Here is a 20,840-nt window from a genome sequence, read left to right as displayed (position 1 = left end):
GGGGTTTTTTTGTTGGGGGGGGGAGGGGGGTCAACAGAAGGAGAACAAATGTTCTGTACAACACTTTTCCAGTTAGGAAAAAATATATATATAATCATAATTCACATTTCTGCTCTCTTCCACACGCTCAACGAGAAAGATAAACGTTACGATTAAAACAAGGTTGTGTGCGTACGCATTTTATAAGGTTGGGTATTTAATGCCCGATTCTTGCTGAATTGTAAAGAAATTTAAAAATGACTGACCACAATCCTCCCTACAGCACGTTTTTTCTCATTAAATTAATTCCATGGTTGCTAATTTATACAGCACAAACAAATAAGGGGAACAAAATGTCATAAAATGCTGGAACATTTATGGGTGTCATTGCGAAATGAAACGGTGAAGTTTTAGTGAAATCTGTAAGACATGCAAGTCTACTGAAACTCTCACAAGCCTGTTGCTTTCAAAAATTCACAGCGAATTTCAACCGGAGAAGTACATTTACCCTAGTAAATGAACATATTCATTATTCCAAAAAAGCCCTCTATATAATAACTTTATTTTTTATTTTTTTCATGAGTCACAAACCTGATCTGAGTGGCGTGTACTTGGCTTCCTGTTTGTTGTCTACAAACAAAAATAGTGTGCTTGAGCTGGCAAGAGACTCATTCAGACTCATTATTTGGTGCCACAGTGATAAAACGATTATGAATATCAATATTAGAGTTTGGGACACACACTTGCAAGCTTATTAATAGCTGTGGTTTAATCAGAGCTTACAAGACAGGGGTGTAACTACCCCAAAATCAAGCTTCCTAAGAGAAAACAGCAGTTGTTATGGCTTGAGTGGACAGATATATGCAAGATTGAAATGGTTGTGCATAAGAATTTAATTGCTGATGTTTACTTTAAACTAATCATTTGCTGAACAACACAGCTGTAGCTCAGAGGACTTGGATTAGTTTGGATTTATGTGATCAATATAGCAGAACTTCAGTGTTTTACGCAATTAGCCATGGCTAAATAATTCCTCCACAATGATTTGAGTTTATTGTCATCTTGCTGATAGAGTGAATGTTCATTCAACTTCTTCTTTGGCGCAAAAATGCTCCATAAAGTTCTCAGAACGGGGTGATTTACCAGCGTTAAGTCTGATTGAATGAGAGGGCGGAGTCACAAAGAACTCGGCTGGTGGGCGGGAGGATTGTAAAGAGTGGGAGGGGCTTCAGATGCATTATGCACCAGCGAGACATAAAACAGCCTCGCATGTGCATCTGGGTCTCCTCCCCAGTGAATGAAAGAGAGTGTACATGTGTGTGTTGATTCAATTCGGAATGTCGACAGTAGTCCTCCGTTCTAGTTGACCATCCGTCACTGAAGGTCCCGGTCCTCAAGGTACCTGTACTCAAATGTAAATCCTTCCTTTTTCCTCTGGCCCCATTTCTCGTAGTCAAAGTAGATATATGTTCCCTGTAGAAAGATGGAAATAACGAACCATTCAGTTACAAATTATAATTTTTTGGGTCATATTCACACAGTGCTGGTTATTAAGATTCCAATATGAAGTACTTGTAATTATATTACGTTTTTAAAATTCTTTGAAAGATTTAGATAATATAGATTACATTACTAATTACTATTACAATTTTCATTATGTCATTTGAAATTAGTAACTGACTATAATTTGTAAGTAATCTACCCAGCACTGTATTCACATATACACTGCCGTTTAAACGTTTGGGGTCAGTAAGATTGAATAAAAAATATAAAGTCTATTATGCTTGACAAAACAGGTGTGGGCTGAAAATTTTTGTGGAAGCCACTGTAATACACTTTTTCAGAATAGTTTGATTAATAGACCGAATGCAATGATTGGACGAGCATTATTTGGACCTGAGACTCCCACAGAAGATATATAACCAGTCAAAAGTTTGGAAACATTACTATTTTTAATGTTTTTGAAAGAAGTCTTATGCTACGTTGGTACATAAAATGAACTTTATTCAACATATTGGTGAGACGTATTCCTGTATAAGTTAGCGTTTCTTGGCCAAAATATGATAAAAATGGGACCAGGGGCCCCAGAATCAGAATACAGCAATAGTGTGACTCACTTGCTCAAACTCATCAGTGATGGTCTTGGGCTCCTCGTGCCTCTGGAACCACATCATGTACTTTGTATGGAACCGCCATGACTGTTTTTTCAAGGCCTTGGCTGCTAGATACTGCGCTTTTGTACCCTAGGGAGTTGAAAGGAACAATCTGTCATTTACCAGAAATACACCAATAAAAAGGGACTGTAATCTGACCATAAAAAAAATCCCACTCAGAGATCAATAGTACCTCTATCTTTCAATCAAATGCAAGCCATATGTGCTTACTAAAAGACAAAACAACCTGTTTGCAATTACTGGGGCTTCACTGAGGGTGTTAACTATAAATGTGCACACACACACCTCTAAGTAGTAAAAGATGAAGAAGAGGGTCTCTGTAGACAGTCTCTGGTAGAACTCCACAGTGTCAGAGTGGGTAGGTGGCATCTGGTGGTGAAAAGGCAGCGTCGGGCAGGGGTTCCTCATCAGGTACTGCCTGTGTGTCCAATAAAAGGGTAAATTATTGAGTGAGTATTCAATCAGAACAAGTTTGCAAGTCAAAGAACCCTGATCAACTCAAAAGAGATAGAGATAGTATTTTTGTGTGGATTTAATATGAAGAACCTAAGAATTCAAAATTAAGTGATTCAAAAAATAGGTACTTGAAAAAAATAGGTTTTTAATCAATTTACAGGGTGTCTGCAGGGTTTAGTCAGTCAAATTTAAGACTTTTTAAGACCTTTTTATGACCATTTTGATTTAAATTTATGACCTACATGAATTACGAAAAATAAATTCCTTTCAAAAGTCTTTTTTTTAATTGACTTTCATTTTCCATTTTCTTAAGAGTAACAAACTGAAGGCTCCCTTTTCCTAAGTATCAATAACACAGGAACAACACTTAACAATTATCATGATTATATATTAGTCAATATCGATAATTATCATGATAAATGTCAAATCTTTATTTCTGTCAAGTTTAAAGGCAGATTTTTGCTCCTAACTGGAAGTTGTAGAAACCAGAGCGTTAATTGTGGTTTTAAACTACTCTTTATTGTCAGAACATATCATGCCAAACAGGTGAACATTTCACAAATCTGAGGCAGAACATTCAAACATTTGTCATTTGTCCTTAACAAAATAAATATCTTTATTGGAAAATGTATTTCTTAGTTTCTGCATGTGCTAATGGGGGATATTGTTTCAAGTCTTGAAACAGGTTTGTGTTGCCTGACTTTGATGGCACGTATCTTCATGAAATGTATGAAAAACAGTAGTAGCCTAAATACATTAAATACTGTAATTATATTCCATTAGTCCTTTAATGCATTGTCTACATTAATAATATAATACAATTCAATATGTATATCCCACATTTCACGGTGGAGTTAATAATACTAGGCTAACGTTACAGTAAATCCATGATGGGAATTTGTAGACGGAAAAGCCTTCTGACTGTATCGTTGCGCACAGTGTTTCTCCTGTTTGTCAGCGCCGTTTCATCTGCTTTTAAACTGGTTTAGATCACGGAGACATTTGTGTTCTTTGCTGAATTCAAGCGATTCTCACTGGATCTCGTGACCGAGGCCGATCAGAGTAAACGCGCTGCGCTGCCGTTTGGACTTTGAGCCGAGCGGATAAATGGTCCGAGTGGCGCGCGGTTCAAATGAGTTTCGTTCCACTTTTGGCGCATAAACATCAATCGAACTCTTTATATTGTTTTATCGAGAAAACAATTATATCGCAATAATAATATTGTTTAATGCCCAGCCATAATTTCAGTTAAATTAAGCAGTGACTCAACGACCTATACAGTAATAAGCTGAGGAGATTCTTGCGAGTTGGGAGTTCGCGCGGGTTTCTGTGAAAGTCCTTCCGACAAGTCTATTTGCTGCACTGCCGCATGGACCTGGAACGCTGTGATACCACCCAGATTCCTCAGACAGAACTACAACAGGCGAAACGAATGAATGCCGCCGCCAGCGCATTTTCGGGGGGAAAAGGCGATGGTAGAACCAATGAATGAACGAGCATATCAATTTAAGACGTGGCTAAATGTAATTTATGACCTTGTATGGAAAATCCGGACGTTTTTATGACTTTTTATGGCCTAAAATTCTTATTATTAAATTTAAGACGTTTTATGACTTTTTATGACTCCGCGGAAACCCTGATTTATTAACATTTAGTTAAATAAATAAATAAATAAATACATTAGTAAAAAAAAGATATGTAATTGTTTCTACTTTTTAAAATGATTACATGTACGCAAAATAAGACTTAATACAAATGGAAATAATAAAATAAGTAAGTGTACCAATAGGAACATTTTGGTAAATCAATCAAATAATGTGTCAAATTAAATGAACCTCTTTTAAAATAATTAAATAATAGAATGAATCAATGTGGCAGCATCAGGCTGATCAAGATGCTCAAACAAATGATCTCATGAAACTTGTTACTATTTAAATTGACATGTAGAAATACAAATTATATATTTTTTTTTTTTATCAAATCCAGTGTCAGTAATATGAAAGCAGATTTCTTGAAATGTCTTGTGCAATGATGAGCACTATGGCTGTTTCAAGGGCCAAATATCTTTCATTCGGCAATGCCCCAAAATATCATTAAGTTGCATTAGATATTTTAGAATTGAATACAAGAAAAAGAAATGACAAACTGATGCAAAACATGGTCACATTGGAGTACAAGGTTCCAGGAATTCCCTAGATTTTGAGGCATGTGTGTAGTCAGCTGTCAGAATCAGTGAATACTAAAAAATCGTATTTGTGTGTGTGTGTGTGTTGGTGTGCGCTCACCTGATCCTCTCAGAGTCGGACGGGTGAGGCATGTGCGTCCAGGCGGACTCCTGCATGGCTTGCTGGTAGAGTTGCTCTTTGGAGAGGGGGACGGGACCCAGTGGACACACGCCCAAAGAAGGGGCGATGCTCACCTCCGAAAGAACAGATTGAGAAGCTGGAAGACGGTGAGAGAAAGAATGTTACCAACAACATAGAGAACGGGGCAAGATAACCTTATAGTGTTGAGTACTTGTTGATACTTACCACTAGAGATATGTAGCGCAGACAGCTCTCCTTCTAACCCTGAGCTCTGGGCAACCCTCTCTACCATCGACTTTTGAGAACTCAGAGGCTCCTGAGGCTGAAGAGAGTGAATGCAGAAGGGAAAACGCATTGGTCAAAACGGTCAATAAAAGTGGACTCTAGTGATCTAGCATGTGCTCAAAACAATTAATGATGATTAATAATTCCACTGAAATCCATATATATGAAATTATACGTCCACATGAATGGCTCGACCCAGGGTTTCCCAACAGAACATTGCTCAGAATATCACACTCCCTCTATCGGCTTTTCGCCATCTCACTGTGCATCCTAGTGCCATCACTTCCTTAGGTGAATGGTGCACACGGGACCATCCATGTGATGTAAAAGAAAACGAAACAGTTTGGACGCTCACGCTTTCAACGATGGAAAACGGTTATCATAGGCACTCTGAGTGGTCTGTAAGTGTGATGCACTGTGTGTTGTGACACATTCCTCTCATAACCATCATTAAAATTTAGTGTAGACAGTAGACCTTCTGTTGGCTCGGACCAGACGGCATAGCCTCCGTTGCTGTCACCGGTTGTTAGTTTGTTCCTCCTCGAAATACTGTTTGTAAATTCTCACCACTGCTGACCGGTAGCGACCCACAAGCCTTGCAGTTTCAGAGATACTCTGACCCAGTCACCTTGCCATAACAATCTGTCACTCAGATATTTATTCCTGCCCATTTCTCCTGCATCCAACAAGTTAATTGCAAGAACTAAGTGTTTGCTTACCATTTAATCTACACAGACTTTAAAGGGATGGTTCGGAGTCATTTCAACCTAGGAACCCTTTTTTTCTTTTTGGTGCAAAGGACCCTAGGTTGAAATTACTCCAAACCATCCCTTTAAAATGTGGCCATGTTAGGAGATGATCAACTATATTCACTTCACCTGGGACTGGTCATAATGTTTCGGCTCATCAGTATATTATATTAATATTATTAGATCAAAATGTGATGGTTGCAATCAGTATGAATTAAATTATAAATGTGATTAATTTATTATACGCACACTATTGTTCAATCGTTTGGGGTTGGTATGAAGTTTCTTATGCTAACCAAGGCTGAATTTATTTGATAAAAAAATACTGTGAAATATTATTACAATTTAAAATAACTATCTTTATATTTTATTTATACCTTTTTTTGATATATTGTAAAATGTAATTTATTTCTGTGATGGCAGAGCTGAATTTAAAGCATCATTACTCCAGTTTTCAGTGTCACATGATCATTCAGAAATCATTCTAATATGCTGATCTGGTGCTCAAGAACATTTTTTTTTAGGAGCCTTTGAATAGAAAGTTTGAAAGAACAGCATTTATTTGAGTAGAAATCTTGTGTAGCATTATAAATGTCTTTAGTATCATTTTAGATTAATTTAATGCATCCTTGCAGAATAAAAGTATGTTTCCTTAAAAAAAAAACTAAAAAAAAAAACTTCTAAACGGTAGCATAAGTGTCTTCACATCTAACAACCCAGGCTCTCAACACCTTTTATTTTATCTAAACTTCTTGCTGCAATCAGGTGATGAGCAATAATTAAAGAGTAATTTCTCTGCCCGTTTCCTCATCTAATCTTTGCAGAGCACTATCGGGCAACAGCAATGTAGACTTTGCCTTCAGACCCACACATCAAACACACATTGTTTCTGAGTATGAGCAAATGTTGTGTGCCTGACCTTGATGGTGTCGGCAGCCTGTGTGTATGAGAGAGGGCCATTCAGCAGGCTGCCACCGCTTGGTTTACTCTCGCTGTACGATGGTGAGGGCGAGCTGGGCGGCAGTGTCATCGACCCCAGAAGGCTGGACCCACTGTCCTTACTGTTTTGAGAGGAGGGAGAAGAGCATATAGAAAATTGTTTGAATTATGAATAACATAGATATGTAATTCAGAAGGGTTTTTTTTCCAGGAAAGTAGTGATATTAGTTTTAATGCAGGTTTTCCATGTTATTCACCTCTAGATTTGTACATTATCTGAAAAGTTTAGTATAGTGCTTCATACAGATTGTTTCAAAGCAGCTTTACATTAATAAACAGGAAAATAACAGTGTTAATGTTGTAAAATTCATCAATTATGAAACAAATTCAATTTCAGCTATAAAGCAGCTCTACAGAAGACATAATCTCATCCGATTGTGGTAGTGCAGTTAAATCTTTAATATGACTGAATATTACTTGTCTTTGTTGTCTGTTAATCGAATATCAACCTCACAAAAAAGGCGTCACAATGCTAGGGTGTTGTAGGTGGTTGCCAGGGCATAGCTTCTTAACAGGGAAGTGGTTTCTGAAGTGTAGTAAGTGCGCCAGTACTCACGGCTGATTTGTTGAGGAATTTAAGGATGAGGATTGGCTGGTCTGTGATTGGCTGGCACTGTTGAGGGCAGAGTCTGACGAGCTATCTGCTACCACAGCACTATAACCTGGAAGATGTGGATACAAATGTGAACAAAATTTGTATTTATTATAAATATTTTAGTTTCTTCTTATAATTCAATACTGTTTCAGAACATGCACTCACTTGTACCACCATTTTGTTTCGGCCCACTGGGTGGCCGCGGTAGCGCGGCACTTCCTGCTGTATTTCCTGTCCCAGATGACCCTACATTGCCACCGATAACTCCCACGTTGCCACCGATAACTCCCACGTTGCCACCTATAACTCCCACATTGCCACCGATAACTCCCACATTGCCACCGATAACTCCCACGTTGCCACCGATAACTCCCACGTTGCTCCCTGAGATCAGTGCGCCTCCCACAGGGCTGGGAGCTAGCAGAGGTAAAGGCTCCACAGCAGACTGTGTGGACCCAAGACCCAAAACACCAGGCCCTGAGCCCAAGAGGCTTGTGGAGCCTAGACTTCCGTTAGTCCCCACTGAGGTTACGACTCCACTGGAGTTTGTACTGCTAATATTCGTTCCAATCGATGCTGACAGCCCGCTGCCTATGCAACCTGCGGCGGCCGCTTGCGCGTAAGGCGCTGGGGTGGATCCGCTCATAAACCCAGTCATGCCCAAGGACGCCGGCATCCCTGAAAGGACTAGAACGGGCATCTGGTTTGCGCTACTCGTCACCGACATGCCCTTCCCGAGGCCCAGACTGGAGGAAAGACCCGTGCCCAACGGAGGCTGGCTCTGTGAGCTGGGAGTCAGGGGACCCGGTGTGCAGGTGTTGGGTGGTGACGTGGACCTGGATGTTGGAAGTAGGATACTGTTGTTGGAGGACGCAGAGTTGGTGCTGGAGTGGGAGGAGACTGAGGTTTTGGGCTGGTGCTGCTGTTGTTGGGATTGCTGTGTTTGTTGCTGTGTTGCTGAACTATAGCTGCCAGAGTTCTGGAGGGGGACGCCCATGTTGCCTAAAAGGCTGCTGCCCCCTAATGCCAAGCTTCCGCTGATGGCGACAGTCGCCAATGAGATCAAGGAGCTTGAAGAGGCTCCCGAGGATGAGGATGACAGTGAGGAAGAGGAGGATAGAGATGAAGATGGATTTCCATTCTTGATAGGTGACTGCAACAAAATGACAGGATTTTCATTGTCAGGCCAAAGCTGGAAAGGACCATAAGATTTTTAGAACAGTGATTTTATGCATCTTTTCTCACCTGACTAATATCACTGTCTGTCGAGCGACCTCTTTTCTTATCATCTTCAGAATTCTTATCAGTACAAATGAAGAGAACATGACATGGAACAAAAACAAACCAAAACAAATGACTGAATTGCTTTTTACTACATTCATATCCATCCACATCCATGGCATTCACAGAGAAATTTTTTTTTAGTGTTTTAGAAGTTAAGAAAAATATCTGTCCATGAACAAATCAAGGTCCTGTATAGAATGTTCAATTTTTTAGGGGAAATATGATTCAAATAGATTTTCATGATAACTTGCATAAACTTCAATAGGATAAATGTGTCTGCTGGTAAGCAGGTTTGAGAAGTCATATGTTGCTCTGACTAGGGATGCATCAATATTAAAATTCAGGCTGAAACTGATAACTCGATAATTATTTTCAAGTTACAACCAATAACCGATAAATAAATAAAACAATAAAATGAATTGGAAATCAAATTAACACATTTACAAGATTTACTGACTTATAATTGATAATAAATAAATAAAACACACTTGAATTAAAATGTATAAATTTTATTATTACAATTAATATATATATTTTTTTTAATTATGTATCGTGCATCCCAAGCTCTGATTAAACGTAAGGTCTGATGCTCACCGTAGTGCAAGTAGCCGGAGAGGGAGGTATGGGAGAAGATGACGTTGTGGAGGTTGGTGTGGAACTGGAGTGCTGGAAGATCTCGTCCTCTGCGTTACCAGCTGGAGATGTGGTACCAAGTGGCTGGGCTACAGGAAGGAAAAATGAAGAAAGAAAAAAAAAGTGTTACAATTAAGAATAAAAAAATTAATAAAAAACATAATTCTGACATGTGCACCAAACACTTACGAAGTTCCTCTAAATCAAGATCATCATAGATGAACTCATTCTCCTCAAAGTCTGGATCCTGAGAGGAATCAAGGTAGTACTCAACGTCATCTTTAATCTTGCGGATGGAATCCACATCTATCGAGTCATTGTCCAGCATTCGAAGGATGGTTTCCAGCATGAGTATGTGATACCGGTGCCTCTCGATCAATCGTTTCAGTTCCTCGATCCGATCCTGCTTCTGAGGTCACAGCATCACAGCAAGGGAAAAATATAGAATTCTGATGTGAATGAGCAGTCACTTTAACAGAACGAGTGAAACTGCTAGAAATATCTTTTAAAATAGTCTTTTATATGGTCACTAACAAAATAGTATTACCATTAGTACCATTTTTATTTTATTTTTGATATGCCCCATGGTAATCCCATAATATTCTGTTAAGTACCCTGGAGACATAGTAAATACTATGGTACATGAATATGAAAATCATTAGGTACTAGAGTATTACCATTTGATACAGTCAAGATGTTTTTGCATTATTAATGTTTTCATTAAAAATAAATAAATTATTGAAATTTGAGTGGTGAAGTACACAATAAATATCTTTGGCATCAATAATCACTAATTAATTTGTCATTTAGCTAACACTTTTATCCAAAGTGAATTACAGAAAGGCCAATCACCCAATAAGTGTCATCATTCATGGTTCACCCATTGCTGGGTTTGAATCAACAACCTCTTTGTTTCCAGCCCAGAAATTGTATTATTAGGCTAAACAATCCCAGATCAAACAGTTGCCTTGTAAAAGACAAAAAGGATGAGAATAAAAAAAAGCAGGAAGAAATTTAACTGACCTCTTTGTCTCCTTTCTTTTTCTTGGTTAGGACAGAAAGCGATTCAACCTCGCTCTCAAACTGGTCCACTTGCATATTCAACGTGTCTATCGTGTTCTAGGGAAACCAAGGTACAAAGCAGAAGTAGATGACATTAGCAAATGATGCAAACAGAGCAACAGTTGAGATGTGCATGTTTTTTGCAGAGTAGTGAGTTGAAAAGCTCTCTGTAACTTCGAGCTATTGTTTGCCAAAATACGCTCACGACAGTGAGATGGACGCAGCTTTCAGAACCAGGCGTTACAGCAGCTTTCCAAAGACTGTGCACACAAAAAGAATGATGGGAAATGATGATGGGAAACTAATTTTCTTGGGTGAAATCAAGTAATTTCAATAACAATCCACACCATCAGGGATTTCACGCAAGTGTGAAAGATTTACCCACACAGATTGCTTGCAGACTGCTTGGTTTGACTTTAGTATGAGCTGTGCTTCATACATAGCTACAATATTGACAATGGACATTTCGTGAAATCTCGCTAATGTAACCGCACTTTAACTGAGGTCACAGTTCAGAACTTTTCATACTGCGGAACTCATGTCTTATTAAACTAAAAATGGATGGAAAAGATCCAGATTGTAGTAGAATTTAATAATAGATACTAGGGATGCACGATATATTGGCCACCATATCGATATCGGCCGATATATGTTCATTTTTTATGTTATCGTTATCTGCCCGATAATAAAAATAAATTGGCCAATATATAAAATCTGATAAATAATGAATTATTTCCTTCAGCTGAGACAATTCAGATGCGCACTATTCGCCATGATGGTTTTGAATTGCTTGAAATATGATTGGAATCACTTCAAAAAAGGACAATATAGTTAAGCGCAATGTGCAAGTCTGTCATATATAGGCTACATAAAATTATTTTGAGAACATTAGAATTGTGTGCTTGGGACATGGCTTTTAATGGTGAGCCTTTTGTTTTTGTAATCAGGCTCTCAATTCTCAAATTATATAAATTTGGATTTAGATTTATTTGCAAATATATCGGTTATTGGCTTTCAAATATAAAGAATTATCGGTTAATGGTATATCGGCCAACATTTCTTATCGGTGCATCCCTAATAGATACAGTGGATTACTTGTAGTATAATTTAATAATAGTTACACTGGATTACTAGTTCATCATATCAATCGTGTGTAAAAGCAATATCAAATACATCCACTTTACTGGCAATGAATCGCAAAGAATGCGATCACAATATTTGCCTTTGCATACATACAGTAGATGTATACAGTAAACATACATACAGTAGATGTATACAGTAAACATACATACAGTAGATGTACCACTACAAGAAGTGGGAGTCCGGCTGCTGTTTTTTCACTCCTCCCCTGACAGCAGCCGCCTACTATCATCTACATTAAAAACGAGGCATTTGGCATCTAAAATAATCCTAATGTTTTATCATATTGTGTCAAGACACAAATGCTTTACAGAATGACAGGAATATGTGTCAAGTTAACATGAAATCAAAACAAATCCTAATTACTTTCTTGATGCACATTTCTTGTCTTATTGTGAATTATTTATTGGTGCATGTTAGTAAAAAACAAACAAAAAAATTCTAAAGAAATCTAGGTCAGTCCTACTTTTCCACATTACAGGAGTCAAATGGGTGCAAACAATTTGCAGTGACTTTGACTCGAGTGCTTCACACTAGGGGTGTAAATCGGACAGTTCATCATGATGCGATATTGATTCTCTCAGCCAGCGATACGATATTTGCCGATACCTCAAAAAAAAATCTGCGATACGATTACGATTTGATTCAGGGCTGTATCGATTGATTTGTCGATATTTGGATAATATGTGCCAAGTTCACAAAACCAGTTACATTTTTATTAACCAAAATATATAATATGAATGTTTAATTAAACTCTTTGAAAATTGCACACCCTCTCCCAATTGGGACATTTACAACAACAACAAAATTACACAGTTTTTATAAAGAAAGAAAAGAAAAAAGGAAAAAAAGGGGGTGTGGGGGGGTATTGATAAAGTATTGCTTTGGTGGACGTTGCGTGAGGATGTGGAGAGTGTCAAAATAAAGGTACCTCATATTGATATTTTACGTGATGGCATTGATTAGATGTTTGATCGATGCATCGACCCATATCGATTTTGTTCACACTGCCGTTCTTACCGTTAGCCACTGCCCGATCTCTTCTTTCTCTTTCTGTGCAGGATCGACTTTCAGAGCGAGGCCGAGTCCCTCTTTAGAGTATGCTTTCGTTTTGGTTTCCCGTTCCACAATTTTAAACCGCTCCATTTGCTGTTAAAAAAAAAAAAAAATCATAAATCAACAGTCAAAACTAAGTACCACATTTTGTTTTACCGTGTGCCAAAGCTGAGCACTTTTCTCCATATTATGTTTCAGAATTTGGATTTATTGGTCTTATTTGGATTTAGTATCTACATTACATTAAATAATTAATAATTGATTATTTATTTATTTACAAAAAGGTCTCAAAGTTCACATCTCAAAGGTTTCACCTTACTGAAAACATTGCTAATGAACTTCATCCAATAAAATAAACTGATTTAAGTTGCTCAAACATGTTAAATCTGGCATTATTTATTAGTATCAAGTCTTTTTGTTAGATTTAAACAGACTCACCGTCTCAATGAGTTTGCGATTCTCTACTAGCTGTCTTTTGTCTTTGATCTCATTGGAGGCGACCCATGTCTTAATCTGGTCACGAAGGCGCTGCAGAAGCAATGCAGACAGAAACAGAAAGAGCATGCATAAAGAAAGAATGAAAGAAAATTGAGCTGGACACCTGAAATCAAGCATGCCGACTCGTCCTGTGCCGCCAAGCACAGGACACGCGCATACATGACCCTCGGCATGGGTAGCGCTTGTCCTCATGGTTACCAATAAAGGCAAACACACCATGAGCAGTGAAACAAGCCAAGTGTATTACAAATGAAATGAAAAGCAGTTCAATCTTTCAATAATTCATTTGATTCGCCTATGGCCAAAAAGTGCAGTTTGATATCAACAAAATATTCTCACCTGTAATTTTTTAATCTCTTTTTTGAGGTCAGACTCATATTTTTCTTTTTGGTTTGCGTTGGCTGCATTGTGGAGCTGAAAGGGGGAAATAAATCACAAACATATAAATTATTTATAAGTTAATTTTAAAGGATTCTACTTGGCTTGAATCATAAGAAGGTGATTGTAAATTTCAATTATATGTTGAAAACACTATGCATTGCATATTCTATACATTGGGCCTCACTCAAGAAGCATGAGCAGAACAAATGTAGGTGTACTTTCTTAAAAACTCTTTACATTCTGAAATTTCTTATATATCATTGATTATTACATTTGTTCATTGTGGGAGATTGAGTTTGCTCATTGTGGTTTAATATAAATGCTGAGCAAGGTTGAATTTTCAGCATCATTACTCCAGTCTTCAGTGTCACATGATCCTTCAGAAATCATTCTAACATGCTGATTTAATGGTCAAGAAACATTTCTAATTATTGTCAATGTTGAAAACAGTTGTGATGCTTTTTGTAAGGATTCCTTGATGAATAGAAAGTTGTAAAGAACAGCTTTTATTTGAAATAGAAATATATTATCTAACATTATAAATGTCTTTGCTGCCACTTTTGGTCAATTTAGTGTGTTCTTGCTGGGAAAATAGTCATTTCTTTTTTATTAACTTTTCAATGGTAGTGTATTTATGCATTAATCAGCCCCATCTAAGTTCACTATCCAATTTGGATCTGTTGTAAAATATTATTCTTAAAACAGCAAAAATCACTGAGAATGCATCTAAAGTATAATTAACATTTTAATGAGCTTTACAAAAAGTGCTGTAGTCGTCTCTTACCTTTTTCCAAATGTCCTCAAACTGCTCTACCCCTTCTGCAACTTTTTTCAAACATCTGTCTATTTCGCCTGAAGAGAGAGGAACAAAACCTTCAGTACATGATGGGATGGGGTGAGACCAGGCCGCATTCTCAGAGACACACATGCAAACATGGGGTTGATACAGCAGAAATATGCTAAATAATGTAAGCTATTCATGTAGCATTCTCTTCAAACTAAGCTGCATAAAGATATCTTCCAAGAAGACCATTAAACATATATTGCCCATTACCTTGAAGTTTTCTTTTATCAGCCATGACTTCCTGACTATGATGTTTTCTTCATGCCTTCATCTACTGAAAGAAATAGAAGAGAAAATGAGCACAGTAGCTCTTCATTCATGGTAAATCAACTAGCATAGCAGGGCTCCAGACTAACATTTGAGAGCAGTGACTGCGATTTTTAATCAACGGTAATTGAATCATAAAATTACTATTGTTATGCATTAATAAGTGCAGTTACTAATAATATAAGGCTACATGTTTATTTTTTGGAAATGCACATTTGACAGTAAAGCACTGAGCTTGAGTTCAGATAACATTCTCTCTTATTAAAAACTTTATTTACCAAAAAAAATAAAAATAAAAATATTCTACTTTTATTAAATGCACCATTGTTATTTTATAGCATCATACAACAGCTTCAGCGATTAAAACTTCACTCGCTTGCTTTCTGTGTAATTCATTGGCAACTTTAAGAATAGTTAGTTTTTTTATGAAACTGTGACTTTTCCTACTTAATCAGTATAAAAAAAATTGCCACATTTTAACAAAAAAATATTCTTGATGATTCGATATTTTATAACAGTGATTTCATAATGTCTAAAACTAAATCCACGGGGACAATCTTTGAAGGATGAACAAATAATGTTTATGGTCATCACATAAAAAATAACATTTAAACTGGATAATATTTAGAGCTTTGAAGTTCTGGAAAAAGAGTGAAGCAATTGAAAGTTCTTTAAGTACTTGAATTTCACTCTCAAAAGGTTGTACGAACCCTGAAATGAATAATGTAAAAGCATTCGACTCTATCTGCCACAATACCATTGTTACAGTGTTACTACATGAAATCCATGGTGAATGTTGGTGATTTGTGGAATGAAAAGCCTTCTATAACTTGTTCGTTCATGGCACAATGTTTCTCCTGGTTTCCAAGTCAGCGCTGGTTTATCTGACATCTATGGTTTATGACAGAATTCTGCCCCAAATTCACACACTTTCTCACTGGATCTCCCAGCGCTGTGTAATAACGCTGTCGCTTGGTCGAGATCAGACCGCGAGTAAACCTGTTTTGAGCTTGCACTGTCTATTATTGGTCCGAGGCTCCGAGCTGATAAACGGTCCGCGATGCGCTGCTCAAACGAGTAGCGCAAATTTGATCCGCTTTCGTTTCTCATATGCAACAGAAATGGCAGCTCTAATCAGTTGGACAACGTGACAGTGGCACCAGTGCAAACTTTAACAAAATTTTGTTGCACCGGCAGGAAAACATTTGGTTGCAGTCTGGAGCCCTACATAATCCCTTACAAATGACTGGATTTGTAAGAAACAAGACACATTATAATGTGCTTCAAAGCCAGATGTCCAAATAAAGAACACAAGCCTTTTAGACGGATGGCCTATTTTATAATTATGTTTTTTCCCCCTGAACTATTAGTGTAATTACTGTAATGGCACAGTGACGAAAATTACAAACACACAAACCGACTCTTGTGATTGCTGTAGAGAAGGCTGGACAGGTTTGGCTTGAATATAAAAATGCTAAATTACTCTTTTTTCCCTTTAGTAATTGGTGTATTTCACTTCCACAAGCTGCAGTGAGAACCATACTTAATTTAAATGTTAAGAAAATCAACCATAGTTTGTTTATGTTTGCCATTTGGGGCAGGGTTTTATGGTCTCATGGTGTTATTATACCATAATGATAAACCTGCATGGAAAATAATTATTAGAATAGATTGGATTAGATACAACTGTATTGTCATTGTGCGGAGTACTAGTAGACAATGAAATGCAGTTAGCATCTAACCAGAAGTGCAAATAGCAATATGTGTATATTACATAAAATATCATTATGGTTCAATAGAAAAGTCCTGGAATTTAGGTAGATATACAATAGCATAGCAAGGCAGTAATAAATAATAGTCTTTGGTAGCGGTCTTTGCAAATAATTATACAGAAAACAGAGAGACAAATCCGACGTCATTGGATGAGATAAAATGGTGTCAATGTTTTGAAAGCGGCACAAAGACACAGTGTTTACACACTCTTTGGAAGTCAACCAATGAATTGCTTACAATTAGAGTTGTTTCTGCACATTAAACTGGAAAAGGAGAAAGTATTTTACCGCTTTTACACGAAACATTTTAATAAAAATACCTCCAACGCAAAGGGCAATTGAACAGTTCTGCTTGTTTACACGAGACAACTAAGCCCTTATACTGGAGAGTTTGCTATAATTTTACAGATATGTCTGTAAACATCTCTACAATAAAACAAAATCTGATCCGTTGAGTTTAGATCCAGTTGCATGGTAAAAAAGTAAAGAAATCATATGTTTATCAGTGTGTGTAGACAGGCATGTCTGGTCAAATATATACCAATGCACATTCAAAGCACACATTTGGGATGCACACAAGTATGCCGGTGGGAAATATAAAGATGTGTGATCTCAGTCTAAATTTAGAGAATGCATTAATCTATTCTTCGCACATCTCACATAGTAGAGACTTCCATGGATGAAGACATGTAATCCGTGTTTATTAGATTCAGAAAGCTCAAGGGTTTTGCTCAACACAAGCAGCATGTACTTAGAAAAAAAGGTTAAATGGGGCAACTTGGATCCATTTAAAAAGCACTCTATGCCAAAAGGTTCTAAAAGATGGCATAATATTTTCATGGTAAACAGGTTATTTCAATTTTTCTAGTGATAAAATATGTTTATGAGCTGTTTAATTAATAAAATGACAAATTTAACTAAATTAATGAATTAAAACATAATCCATAAAATCATCATACGATGGAAACCCCTTAAATTTCTATACAGAACCTTTTCTTCTAAAAGTGTACAATACTTACAATGCTTTTAAAATTAAAGATCAATAAAAAGCTGAGATTGCAAATAAGACCTGATGTTTTAAATGACGGTTGTCGTCTATTTCTTCAGTAAATAAAAAAGCTCCTGATGTAAAGGCACGTGACAGCAAGAAGCATACTTTGAAGCCTACATGTATAAATGATTAAATAGCTCCTTTCGGCCCTTTTAAAGGAATATCAGCATCTACACAAATCTTTGTGGTACTGCACCGTCAAGGCTAGTATAGAATAAATGGATACATAAAGAAACTTCCACATATATGGCTTTTGTATTTCAATTCGGCATGAAACAAAAGCTGTGGTATTCTTTCCTATTGTGACGAATATTTGAGTAAAACGGCTTCTTGAACAAGAAAAAAAGAAAATGTAGGGTGGGCTTGATTTTGTCCATTGGGAATTGTTTTATGTGATCTCATGTGAGTGACAGGTTGTCCCACTCTCACGCCAGTAAACACTTCATCAGAGAAGATATGTTGTCATAAGAGGGACAGGAAGTTAAGGGCACATTAATAATACAAAATAATAATGATGTGCACAGAAAAATTATTTATAACAAATACTGCAATAAAAGGTCAATTTTGATTTAATGGTGACTTTATCCTGCTTTGGGTCATGGTCAGTAAAAACATCCGATTCACAAATTTGAAAGGTGTAGACAACAGTGACAGGAAAAATATGCCAAATTGAATGATGAAACAGCAGAAATCAAAATGAAGCATTCATTTTATCAGGCAGGTTTTATAACTAAAGTGATCACCGTCCAAACACAGCTGAGCAAGATCCATCAGCTTCATTTGCCACAATGAAGAAACACATTATTCCATCCATCCATGCACTTCAATAATGACTAGTTCAAGTGTGACTGAAGCAGAAACCTAACATTGTATAGAAACGTGATATTCATTCAGCAGCATTTCTTATCATATAAACAGAGAGGATGACAGCTGCATGTCAATCAAAATTATCTGACACAGTCGCGCGCGTCCATTGAGTCCTCGCAACAATGTAGCGCGTGCAAACACAACAGCTGGCAATTCTCGAGCTGATCCTTCATCGGATATGTTAACAGTTTAAAGTAAACCTAAAACCCCAGATCTCACAGTCCTGGTGATAACAGCTCATTTGGACCAAGCTCGGTTTTGAACGGTACTAAATAATATTTCAGCAACATGAAACCAGAGACTGCCACTGTCTTTGCATGCATGTGGCTTCTTTTATAGGCGCTTATCCAACTTCATTCGCATCCGCTACTTTTTTTACGTGACGAGACACTGATACGATAATATTAACACTTTAGATGAGTTAGAAAGCTCAATTCCAGCAAGCAGCTCGCGAGCCTGTAGTAAACGCGACCGGCTCGAGCTTTTTTTTTTTTTTTTTTTTTGGCTGGGATACAAATTGGAAAGGAAAAAAGCAGCATGTAATTGGAGTTACGCTCCCTCGTTGTAGGGGATGTTTTACCTGATTTTCCTGAGTTTTACTTTCCCTCTTAATATCCCCTTCAGTTCCGCCACAATTCCACAACTTTTCACGCTATATTTTTATTTCCTATTATTTCTATTCGCCAAACAATCACTTCTCGCATCAAAGATGGCCGCCAGGAACACCTCCTCCGCTTGTGCGTGGAGGCTTGTGGTCCCGCCCACTTCATCGCCATTGGGTGCCGGCCATCAGATCTCATCTCTCATTGGGTAAGCGGAGCTGTCTATCTACTCGCAGTGCTTGACAGCTTCCGTGCATAGCGAGTGATGGTTGGTGTAAATGGAGAGGTTAACCCCTTAAACACTGAGGCCATTTTTGGAGTTTTTTGTCTGAGTGACACACAAAAAAGTAAAGACTCATAACTTCAAAACTATAGAGAGGAGAGTCAAAAGGTAGATATCATTTGTTAGGAAACTTTTTATATTTTTAGAAAATATAAATTTTTATTACTTTTGGACAATCTAATGCTGAGAAAATGCTGATAAAAGACAAAAATATTAATATTATTTTTTAATAATTTAGATATCTTTCTTATTTGAAATGCAATAATTCAGGAAGGAAATACGGTGGCAAAATAATTCTTTTTTTGTGATGTTCCCCTATGTGTGGTCTGCGTCTGGATCGTTATTTTATGATGATAGCATAAAGTAATCCAAAGTTACAGCACTTGGAACAAAGGGAGCCTTTTTGTTAAGTCCTCACACATTTGGAAGGCAATAAAAAAAATGAGTTTTCTTAGTGACATACACAAAACTAAAGACTCATAACTTCAAAACTATAGCAAGGAGATTCTAAAGGTAGGTATCGTTTGAAAGAACACTTTTCAAATTTTTTGAAAATATACATTACATTACATTTGGACATTCTCCTGCCGAGAAACTGCTGATAAAAGACAAAAAATATATATAATTTTTATTATGATAATGCATATCTTTCTTATTTGACATGGAATAACTCAGGAAGGAAATAAGGTAGAAGGAAAATTCTTTTTTGGGGAAGTCCCTCTACATATGAGCTGCATCTCGATAAAATTTTGTGGTGATTGGATAAAGCAATCAAAAGTTATAGCATTTGGAACCAAGATAGCCTTTTTGTTGAGACCTTGACGCCCCCTCATGGGCATTTTTAAAATTGTTTCACCATGAAGAAAATCTTGTCATAAAAGCAATAGATTAAGTACATTTTGGGCTCATTTGAATTGTATTAATATGCTGTAAAAAATTAAGTGCAATTTTCAATGATTTTTGAATGTTTCATGAGATGTATGATGTTTTTGACACATTGCAGTACATAGTACAAAAAACTATTTTATAGATTATGAAAAAAAATATTCTATTTATCAACAAATAACTCAGCAGTACTTAGGAGTTTTTCGAATTGGCTACATTCACTGTAAAGTTCAGACTCTAAGCTTTCAAATGACACCAATTTTGTTTGAATCAAGGCAATATTTTGGAAAAATATGATAATTAATATTTTCGCAGCTAGGTGGCGTCTGTGGGGCGTCTGCGGGCGGTACACTACGGTTGAGAGAGACTAGTCAGCACTCGTTCAGAGTTGATCGAAGTGGTTGGATGCATTAAAAAGCTGAGATTCTAAGCTTTAATATGATACATATTTTGTGTTATTCCACGTTTGAAATCGAGCACGGATGGTTCCGGGAAAACTGGAAAACACTTTGCACCCCGGGAGGATGAGAGACTTGTTTTTTAGCCAAGTATGCATCACTTCGTGAGGAATATCTCGTGATCAAAGCAATGGATTATGTTGTGTTTGGGCTCTTTGTAATCGTGAGAATCTGCTGTCAATAAAGATGTGTGATTTTTCACAATCCATGCATG

The 20,840-nt window shown here is 37.1% G+C and overlaps 1 protein-coding gene across 1 annotated transcript; it reads right to left on the bottom strand.

Moving 5' to 3' along the window:
• Window positions 1–16: 16 nt before the first annotated feature.
• cnot3b (CCR4-NOT transcription complex, subunit 3b) lies at window positions 17–19,136 on the bottom strand. The gene is made up of 18 exons (XM_082185735.1): window positions 18,979–19,136; window positions 14,652–14,715; window positions 14,382–14,449; window positions 13,556–13,630; window positions 13,157–13,246; window positions 12,683–12,811; window positions 10,484–10,579; window positions 9,650–9,869; window positions 9,422–9,549; window positions 8,789–8,842; window positions 7,709–8,696; window positions 7,505–7,610; window positions 6,869–7,010; window positions 5,141–5,237; window positions 4,895–5,051; window positions 2,439–2,571; window positions 2,097–2,222; window positions 17–1,452 (listed from the first exon to the last, which is right to left on the bottom strand). The coding sequence occupies exons 2-18, from the start codon at window positions 14,674–14,676 to the stop codon at window positions 1,354–1,356; spliced, it is 2,733 nt and encodes a 910-aa protein (XP_082041861.1). The 5' UTR covers window positions 14,677–14,715; window positions 18,979–19,136; the 3' UTR covers window positions 17–1,353.
• Window positions 19,137–20,840: the final 1,704 nt, after the last annotated feature.

The sequence above is a fragment of the Leuciscus leuciscus genome (genome assembly GCF_965113295.1).
Source record: "Leuciscus leuciscus genome assembly, chromosome: 12".
NCBI classification, from domain to species: Eukaryota; Metazoa; Chordata; class Actinopteri; order Cypriniformes; family Leuciscidae; genus Leuciscus; species Leuciscus leuciscus.
This window is presented reverse-complemented; position numbering and strand designations above follow the sequence as displayed.